The sequence below is a fragment of the Porites lutea genome, chromosome 5, assembly GCF_958299795.1.
Source record: "Porites lutea chromosome 5, jaPorLute2.1, whole genome shotgun sequence".
Lineage (NCBI taxonomy): Eukaryota > Metazoa > Cnidaria > Anthozoa > Scleractinia > Poritidae > Porites > Porites lutea.
In genome coordinates this window covers 45,890,636-45,901,198 of record NC_133205.1, presented here as the reverse complement: position 1 = coordinate 45,901,198, position 10,563 = coordinate 45,890,636, and the positions used below count along the sequence as shown (strand labels likewise).

The 10,563-nt window shown below is 39.0% G+C and overlaps 1 protein-coding gene across 1 annotated transcript; it reads right to left on the bottom strand.

Annotated features, from left to right (window-relative positions):
• Positions 1-6,157: 6,157 nt before the first annotated feature.
• LOC140938773 (galactosylceramide sulfotransferase-like) lies at positions 6,158-7,452 on the bottom strand. The gene has a single exon (XM_073388302.1). It carries the CDS (start codon positions 7,409-7,411, stop codon positions 6,350-6,352), a length of 1,062 nt encoding a protein of 353 aa, XP_073244403.1. The 5' UTR covers positions 7,412-7,452; the 3' UTR covers positions 6,158-6,349.
• Positions 7,453-10,563: the final 3,111 nt, after the last annotated feature.

Here is a 10,563-nt window from a genome sequence, read left to right as displayed (position 1 = left end):
ACAAGCGAAGTTTATTTTTTCATGCGATACAACACATCACAAAACTACTTTCTAAAACCATAAGGTTTGTTAAGTAGCCACAGACAAGAATACAATTTTCTTATTTTATCTGACCTAAACTAAGTGTTTGCAAACGAGCAAAAAATCGGGCATTTTTGAATTGATCTACAGCGCACAACTAAAACGACAAAACAATTCTGACAGCCAAATTGCAGTCTATTATCATCCATGTAACCAAAACACTAATAATCATTTTGGGCCATTGCAAAAAGGAAGAAATTAGAAAACTCACATTTGTTATAGTTTCCAAGCTTTTTCTTGCAAACAGGCCGATCCCTTCGTGTTTTGTTTAACTCCCTTTCGTGAATTTTCTTTCATATTTAGCTGTAAAGTATGTTCAGCAGCTGGAGGAGATATCAAAAAGCTCGAAATACTGCCTAGGTTACATTATGAAAGGGCAAAAAGTGCTGAACGATAGGATGAAACTAGAAAAGAACAAAGCGACACCAACTTGAAAATTCAGCACTCAGGAGGGACTGGCACTAGTAGCAGCATTCGTTGTCTAACACGCGGACAAAAATTGCAAATTTTTCACGACTCCGTTGTCTCGTAATCCCCAAAAGAGACTTGAGCACATAGAAAACCAAACCTAATATAGAAATGTAACCGGAAAGCCTCGGATTCATGTTAGAATTTTTCTTTATCGAACGTTTGCTATTACGAACTATTACCAGGAGCCTATGGGCTCTTGTAATTACCAATAAGATAAAAAAAACAAACAAACAAACCAGCTTATCAGCGACCTACTACAGTCTTATTTCTTCTCCAATTACTTCTTTTAGTTGAATTTAGCTTGTTTTTCTTTCAAAGGAAAAAAATAAGAAGAACGCCTGATCGCAGGTTAATTGGTGATTAACTGGCATTGCTTCATTCCCTGTCGAGGTTTTTCTTCCCTTAGATCTATTTTGTTTCTTTATGAACCATTTAACTTCGCTCTCATGCGAGATAGCTAGACTTGCTATATATCAACCTCGCGAGTTTCTTAAGCGTGTGGGCCAACTACGGGCAGTGGATATTGCTTGCTGTAAAATTTGCAATAATTTTTATTACCAACGGTTTATAAACAATTATTGGATGAGGTTTTTGTGATATCCAGAATAATTAAGGTCGAGCCTTCGGCTTCGGCTGATAACCTTTACCGAGACCTTGATTATTCTGGATATCACAAAAACCGAATCTAATAATTGTTTTATTATACATTGAACGAATCCTTTCCTCCTCGCTTCGACATAAAATGTTTTCAAAGTTTGTGCCAACTCTTTCTTTTCGTCAGGTTCTCTCAGTTTTTTCTCTTTCACGTATTCAGCAAACAGCTCCTTTGCCACCTTCGTCGACCTTTTTGTGTTTGTGAGCCCTTGCCTTCAACTACTTTTTCGATGTCCTGCTCGGTCAACAGAGCAAACCTGGAAGTCATGTTTTTGCTTCTTCACTGACGGCAAGCAAAACAAAGCGCACGAACTTGACATGATTACCGTTAGAAATCATGCACCGCGGTCATACGTAACATGATTACCCGTGACCTTGAGTGCCGTTGACATGATTATTGTATAATCTGCAGCTAGATGACGTCCCAGGCGCTGATTTCGAAAATTCACTGTACGCTTTCGCCCAATAATACTACTACTACTAATAATAATAACTTTATTTCTATAGCGCTCTTATCCTATATTCAAGGCGCTTGTAAACAACATTATGTTCAAGGCTCATGTAAACAACATTATTGAAAAATGTTTACAAATTTACAACCATATCCTATTATATTTACAATGAGTAAAAAAGCAAAAAATTAAAAACTAAAGCAACTATTAAACCATTTCATTCATAATGATAAAAAAGGGGAAAATTAAAACTAACGCAATATACAAATCTATAAAAACAATGATCCGTTATTACTGAATTTAGTAAACAAGTACGTCTTAAGTGATCTTTTAAAACTCGAGATGGTGTTGGACTTCCGAATTTCATAAGGTATTAAGTTCCATTCTCTTGAGGCATGAACAGCGAATGCTCTATCTCCGTAGGTTTTGTTATACGATCTAGGTTGCATTAAAAGTTCATTACTAACAGACCTCAATGATCTACTATGAGAACGATAATGTAGTTTCTGAGCTAAATGGCTAGGCGATGTCGCATTCAGTGATTTATACACGAGGAGCAGAATCTTGAAAATAATACGATATTGAATCGGTAGCCAGTGAAGCTCGCACAAAACAGGTGTGATATGCTGAAACTTACTCACTTGCAACAAAACTCTAGCCGCCTTGTTTTGTACATACTGCAATCTTTGTAACTGATACTTAGGTAGGCCGTATAGTAATGCATTACAGTAATCTAGTTTCGATGTGACAAATGCATGAACAGCAACTTCTGCTGATTCTTTAGTGAAATACTTCCTAATTCTAGATAGGTTTCTGAGATGATAAAATGATGATCTGCAGATGCTAGACACATGTGCATGAAAAGACATGTGTTCATCAAAGATAACACCAAGACTCCTAGCCGACTGAGAGGCAGCCACGCTCTCATCACCAACACATAAGGACTGAAAGGATGGAGAGGGACGATACTTTGAGTGGATGAGCATGACCTCCGTCTTGTCGTGGTTTAGCTTCAATTCGTTGAGATCCATCCAGCGACATATTGCAGCAATGCAGTTCTCGACCCTCGATTTAGCAGCGTCCACATCCACCGATTTGAATGCAAAGTATAACTGAGTATCGTCGGCGTATAGATGATAATCTAAGCCATAAGACCTTATCACTTTAGCAAGTGGCGCAGTATACAGAAGGTAGAGTACAAGTCCCAGAACTGAACCTTGGGGAACACCCACGGGAAGATCTCGTACCGTAGAATTCGCCTCATTGATGTTTACAAACTGAGTTCTTTGAGAAAGATAAGAATCGAACCATTGCAGTACAGTTCCTCTGATGCCAAACGATTTCTGCAGTCGTGCCAGCAGCAAGGAATGGTTAACGGTATCAAATGCTGCTGACAGATCCAATAAAACAAGGAAAACATTCTCGCCCTTATCCAATGACAGCATAATGTCATTTGTAAAAGTGAGAAGTGCAGTCTCGGTGCTGTGAAAAATCTTGTACGCTGATTGAAGATCAGAAATCAGAATCAGAAAAGAGATAGTGAGTTGAATGTATAATAATTAAAATAAACAGTTGAATCAGCGTGTGGAGCGGGCATTTTAGGCCGCAAACCGGCCAAGAGAGCCAGCGGAACGAACTGATGATCTCATCGCTGTCACTTCGCATTTCCATAAGGCAATAGACTTTTGGAAAGAGCTGTCAAAATAAGCCATTCATAGGGTTTACCAGAATCTGGTATACCGGAAGGATCCGGAAGGAACTTTTGTTAAATAGTACCATTGTAGGAGTTCCTTCGGCTCTCACTCCGTACCCCTTCCCCTCATTGTTTTTCCTGCTCACTTCCTTTTCAGTATGCTGTTTGCACGGTCCACACAAGATAAACGCCACGATCCGGACGAATTTTTTACCTATGCAACCCGTTTAGTGGGACCGTGCAAATTGTCTTACAGATTGCAATACTATTTGCAGCTCAAAAAACTTCACGGTTCCGCGGGTCGCATGTGATGAAAAGGCGGATACATGCAAGATTTTGGCCGTTCAAAATTTGTAAAAGGGGTCATAGTGTTAACTCGAGTTGGTACCTTTTCCGTCATATTGATCATTGATAGAAGTCGTACACCTGGAACTTTACAGCCTCTGGGTTCCTTCCTTCATCTGCTACGGAGGTAATTTCCAACGCCATTTCGTTTGTTAATCCTTTTTCCGGTGCTGTTGCAAAAAAATGAGCGCGCGACTCACACGAGATGGCACAAAATGTGCTAAAAATAGTACATTTAATGGCTATGATATATATTTCGATGAAATCAACCCCATCCCTGAAAAAGGTATCCAGTTACGGTCTACTACCCCGATTTATATATATATTGCTCCTGGTAGAGAATAAAAACGTAATTTTGTGCAATTTCGCAGCGTAATTAGCGTTGCTAGATAACTCTGTCCGCCATCAGGAGCCCATAAGCCACAATTAAAACCAAAAAATGTATGAGTAAAAAGTACACATCAATATTTTAATAATCTTTTAAAAATTATAGTTTGAGCCATCGAAATTGTTGAATGACCTTCTTCACCTCAGACACTCGAGTCAGTCAAGTGTGAATCGACGTGCGCCATTTTGAATTTTGTTCAAAAAAACCTATGACCTAGCAGCCCGGCTGCATCTTGCGCCCATCATCTGCCCCCAAGGGGAGAGGATCTGGCTCCTTTTTCATAGGAAATTCATAAATTGTCTACTAAAACCCTGTGCAATATGGAAGCAAGGCCAATTTAAACAATAAAAGCTGCTCAGATATCTCGTAATTGGGAGAAAACTAGTAAGAGAAATTGCTCAGAAATTATGCAAAAAGTTGCTTGCATCTTGTGGAAAGCCCTAGGGAAAAGGCGCAGGGGTGGGGGGGAGAGGCTACTCAATAAAGCATTGTTCGGAGAGGCTTCGTCCCGAGGTCCAGTCCCTTACCCTTAAATGTACTATTTTTGACAAAAAGTACCCCTTTCGTGTATCTTCCATTGACAAGTTGTACCCTTTTCATATATCTGCTTCGTGGGAATAAATCGGTAAGAAAGGAGGTCTTCCGGTCATTTTCGAGTAACCTTTAACTGAATTAACATGTAAATGATATTGCCATAAGGCGCGTTTCTTCGAAGCATTTTAATAAAAGGCCCTTTACAATACTTAAAGAAAGATTTTCCTCTCCCTTCACATACTGCAACTTGTGATTTTCCTACCCTTTGTTACACCTGATGCTTGAAAGAGGTACCCTTCAGGCGAAGCCTTCCGGATTATGAAAAGTGCATCATGAAATCATGGACAGAAGATGAGTGGCCCTTCGGACATGGACGGTGATTGAAGACTGACGCAAAAAAAGATGATACAATAAAGAGTCAAAAGAAGACTTATATGGGAGAACTCAAAATGAAGTGAATGAAGAGCAAATGAAGACTGAATAAAGTAATACCAATTGGTCACCTGTTCACCGCACGCCATCGCTACGCCCCCCCCCCCCCCCCCCCCCCGCCAAAAAATAGATAGGATAGGATAGGATAGGATAAAATAGATGACAACACAAAACAAGCTAAGTTTAACTAAAAGTTTCAAAATGTAACCTAGGCAGTATTTCGAGCTTTTTGATATCTCCTCCAGCTGCTGAACATACTTTACAGCTAAATATGAAAGAAAATTCACGAAGAGGACTTTAAAAAAAACACGAAGGGATCGGCCTGTTTGCAAGAAAAAGCTTGGAAACTATAACAAATGTGAGTTTTCTAATTTCTTCCTGTTTCAATGGCCCAAAATGATTATTAGTGTTTTGGTTAATTGGATGATAGTAGACTGCAATTTGGCTGTTAGAGTTGTTCTGTCGTTTTTGTTGTGCGCTGTAGATCAATTCAAAAATTCCCGATTTTTTGCTCGTTTGCAAACACTGAGCTTAGGTCAGATAAAATAAGAAACTTTTAGTCTTGTCCGTGGCTAATTAACAGGTCTTATGGTTTTAGAAAGTAGTTCTGTGATGTGTTGTATCGCATAAAAATATAAACTTCGCTCGTTAAATTTTGATGGTTCTGTGACTTTCAGAAAATGGTCAAAATTTGCTTATGAAAATGGCGTCTGAGGGGGTCGAATAAAGTGATGCTCGTATCTCTAATAAAAGAGCAGTGAAGAACCTATGTTTGGTATATTTGTCCATTACTCCACCAGACCTATCTATGATGTTAGTATGAACTTATTCTGTTGACCCCCTTCCGTTGACATTTTTAACATTTTGTCCGGTTTGACTTAAAAAGGCCCCTGCGGTCATCCCACAGATCAAGTACGCTTGAGGAGGAGACCGCTGACCAAATCGGCTTGAAATCTAAGTTTGCCTAAATCACCTTAAGCCACATAAATAATGACTACAGCATGATTCTGAGGCAGACTAAAAGAAACATATTTTATTTTTTGGTTAATTATTAACAAATCCCAGTCCAACTTCCATTCAGGGGACACCTTTATTCAGGGGACACTTGCCTTGATCCCAAGGGTGTCCCCTGAATAGAGGTTCCACTGTACATGTAGTAAATTACCATTTAATTGGGTCATCTAAGCTTGTAGATTCAAGGGTGAGCATGCGCACTAACACCCTTGATAAAGAAGTAACTAACAAATCCTTTTCACTGACGTCACATGCTTCCTACCTATCCCAACTAATTACCATGTATTAACTTTCTACGGGTACATACTGCAAATCTTTTGACACGTTCCAATTAGTAGAGTCATCAATCCTGGTCTGTTTCTCCAAATCTGATTCCAGTTCTTCCTGATGCTTTTTACGCAGCTCATCTAGGTAACTGTTTTCTGTTTTGATCCAGCGATTGCACAAAAATTTAAGACTTGAATTTAAATCATTTCTAGTGGAATAACCCTTCACTTCTTTCCTCCCAAAAATCCGCTGCACTGCCCAAGATCCATTCTCAAAACACATTTGCTGAAGCTTCAATCTCCTTTTACGGAAAGCAGACAGGTCTTCGTAAAACTCTGAGCCTTCCATTTCTATTTTTCTCCAAAATGTTGCATTGAAATAAGTAAATAACAGAACGTCTGCCTTATTCCACCGTTTTATATTTTCCTTTACTCTGTTACTTAGATTAGAAGCCTTTTCCTTGTCTAGTCGTTCGTTTACCTTCACGTACAAAATATCATCTATTTCCCAACACAACAGCCGCTTCAACAATATTAATGATTCGTCAAAGTATTCCATAATCATAACCAAATCAAACTCTTTGTTTAGAAAGGTAATGTATTTGGTAACAGCTGTATAATTTTGGAAATATTTTTGGCTAAAACCCAAATCAAACATCATTGGGTTTCTTGCGTGGATACCTCTTTTTACCTTACCGTGAAATGATGACGGACTTTTTAGAAATTTTTCCAGTGAAACCACAGGATCGTCTCCTAGTCCTAAATCTTTTCCCAACTGGAAATAGTTGAAGAGAGACTCAAAATTATCCACCGGATTTCTAATAATTGTTACGTACTTGCTAATTTCTCGCGGAAAAAGCCAGTTCATGGGTTTTTTGTTAAATACTGTATGGCTGCACAAAATGTTAAGCGGTCTGTAGAAAGGAAGGGTGCTAGATAAGCGGAATCTTTGTGGCCAGCCTAGATGATTACCTCCTCGAGGAAGAGGCCCAAGAGCAAATGTGAGATTCCTGCTGTCTCCATATCGAAAGAGGATGTTGACGATAGTTGATCCACCAGTTTTATGTGTCTTAAGGAACATAATGTGATTGTAAGGAACACATCTTGACGTAGGATGAAGATAATTTATATTCCTGTGGAAGTAATCGATAAGAAAGAAAGTAGCTCATGGCCGTCGTTTCAGATCCGAAAATGACCTACCTTTTTAGCCCTAGGCCGAAAGAATGGGATTATGATTACAAGATTGTCTAAACCATGTGTTTGTCGTTGTGTTGTTCACGCCCGAATTTGAATCAGGTAAGGAAGTAAACTGAGTTTAGGTTATATGATGTCTTAACAGGTCTGACTTTCGGGAGGTTCTTGAGAAACCTGTTAAGGAGCTTAAACGATGACGACGGCGACGGAAACAAGAACATCTAAAAGGCAGTAAGTTTTGATGCAAAACAACAACGTAAAAGTACATCACACCTTTGACGTCATTCTGCGATGACGACGTGAAACGTTTGCATTTTCCGTTTTATGGAGAACGAAGTCCTTTGAAATGCCAGTCTAGAAAAATCGCTAACAAATTAAACAAGGAGGAGTAAAAGCGATAAAGTATAAAACAGCGCGAATTCCCGTTTGAAGTTACATTCTCGCTGCCATCGCTGCCGTGGTTGCTTATGCTACCTATTTGTTAATAACAGCGGTGTTGGCGTACACGGTGATAGGACAGATCGCTGGCGGCTAACGCTAGCACTAGTCGCCTAATCTTTCGCAGTAAAATCTACTTCCTTAAGCTAGTTTAAGAGGTACAGACAGGCTAACACCTTTCGCTCATGTTGCCGCTTTTAAAAATTTCTTTCGTCACAATACGGTGAAAGAAAACACGTCCTCCCCTGATGGAGGAATTTTTACTCTCTCAGAGGAGGATGATTGAGTAAAATCATGTAAAAAATGTTTTGCTCAAAAAGTGTCTAAGCCGCTTATCAATCGTATAAAACGTAAAGAAGTGGAAATTGAAAATTTAAAAATGTGTAAGGTTTTGCTCACCTTAGTTTAGTAGCATTCATTTGCCACATATGCGTCCAACGCATATAGAAAAGCCACAAAGTTAAAATTGTGGATAGTGACAACAGCCAAAGATAGCGACCAAAGAATCTCATCTTTATGGGCACTTTTTCTCTTATTCCTGTTCTGAGCCCAAGCAACACCGCTGCGAAAAATTGCAGATCTCCCTGTATGATGAATAAAAATAAAGATTTAATACGATTCATAGAGAAGCTATCTTGCATGAAAAGTAAAGTTTAATTAACCTTGAAGACAGGGTTACAAAAGTGATCCAAAGGTTTACAGTCACGCCAGGTCAGGCGTACCCTCATATATTCCATTTATGAATCGATTATTTGAAAATTGAATCCGTTTCTCTTTGCCGCAACCAGTATCAAATAGACCAAACACAAATTTGACTCCAGTTTCTGTTTCAAAGCAAGGTTAAGGCTATTCTCAAGTAATTTTAACATGACTGATTTGCACTGGGTTTGTACTCAGCCTCGATATGAAAGCGAGAGTTTTAGGAACTCGGATCTGCATTCCTGCATGCCTAATGAGCAGTAATTTTTTTTTAAACAACTTCTCTGTATTCGACCAGCTTGAAAAATGTTTCAATGGAGAAATAGCCTTAAATATATATGCATCAAATTCAAGAAAAATGAGGTAGTACAGATTTCATAACTACCTCGCGTATGAATCAGTCACTGCTCATTACGCATGCAGGAATGCATAGATGAATCTAAACGTGGAGGGACGGGGGGTAAGCTTGGCCTTGCTTGACTAGGCTTTGGTAGATTGTGTTCGCAAAAAGTAACATAATACTAGCAGTGCTGGTATATTTCTAAAATTATGCCAATAATTTATGCTAGACTTTGTAAATTACGCTTATTTAATTAAAAATGCAGACCAAATTATGCACTGAAGCACACACTACCATAGACATAGACAGCTGTTTCGTCCTTGTTAGGACTCATTAGCTTGGCACAGCCAGCACGCTGTGGCAAGCAAATATGGGTCGGACAATCTGCGAGCAAGCGAGCCATGCGAATCATGCGAGACATGTTAAAAATAAAGTTCTATAGACTGCAATTACATGAAAATGTTTTCTGTTTACTCCCCTATGGGTATGTGAGGTTACTGGTATATTTGCAAAATTATGCATTCTTGGTCGACTTTCACCACTTCCAAAACGACTTCTTAAAAACAAACTTAGGCCCCTTTCATACTGAGATCGCTTAAAATGAGATCGATCTAGATCGGGTCTGAGATCGCATGAGGACCTGTTCACACTGACGCCTTATGGTAAGACAATTTATTCCTACCTAGGGAGGACTAAGCAGTTTGTTTACCCTCTGGCTTCGGGTGAGATGGGTTGTGTCACTTGTGTGACACCACTCGGCTCTTTTTTGGGCATTTCTTGACTTTTCACAGGAATAATTTTTTTTAAAATAAGAATCGGTTCATGTTTAGCGAGCGTATATTTAGTTATGGACCGCGTGAAGTTTGGAGAGCACTCAAGAAGCGTAACAGTTAGGCCTTGAGCAACTTTGCTTCTTGAGTGCGCTCCAAATTTCCCAAGTTCACCACATAGCCAAGAAAAACGCTTGCTTGTTGATGGTTAATTTAATTCTCGTAACGTGCGGCACAGAAAAACAAACGCTTCTATTGGCTGGTTACAAACAAGCCATAATAGTCTAATTTGAAAGAAATTTTTTTTGCAAAACGGACAGTGAAAATTTGCTTATTTGTTTGTTAACAAACAATGGAAGCTAAGCAGAAACAAAGGTAAAACAATCTTAACTGCTCAAATGTTCGTAGAGGCATGGACAGGAATATGGTTTGGATTCGTTGAAAATATGTTTATGTTTGCCCGGCAGGCGAAATCCAAAAAACTTGTTGTTTTTAGCAGAGACAACTGTCATCCTTCGTTAGATTCATTTACGAACAATGGAAGAAGCCTTACATATACTGCCTGGTCATTAACGCCTCTTGAGGGGACCCGGCAGCAGTTGTTTTTGTGACTTACAAATTTATGTCTTCTTGTATAATTTGTCTCGTTATCGCAAGAAAACGTTTCCTGCCTCAACCAGATTGTTCGGTTATAACAAAAGTGCATGATTTTTCGCTACTACTTTACAATTACTTGTTTTCAAAATAAACAAACGTCAAAAACGGAGGACACTTCATACAAATTGGATTTTT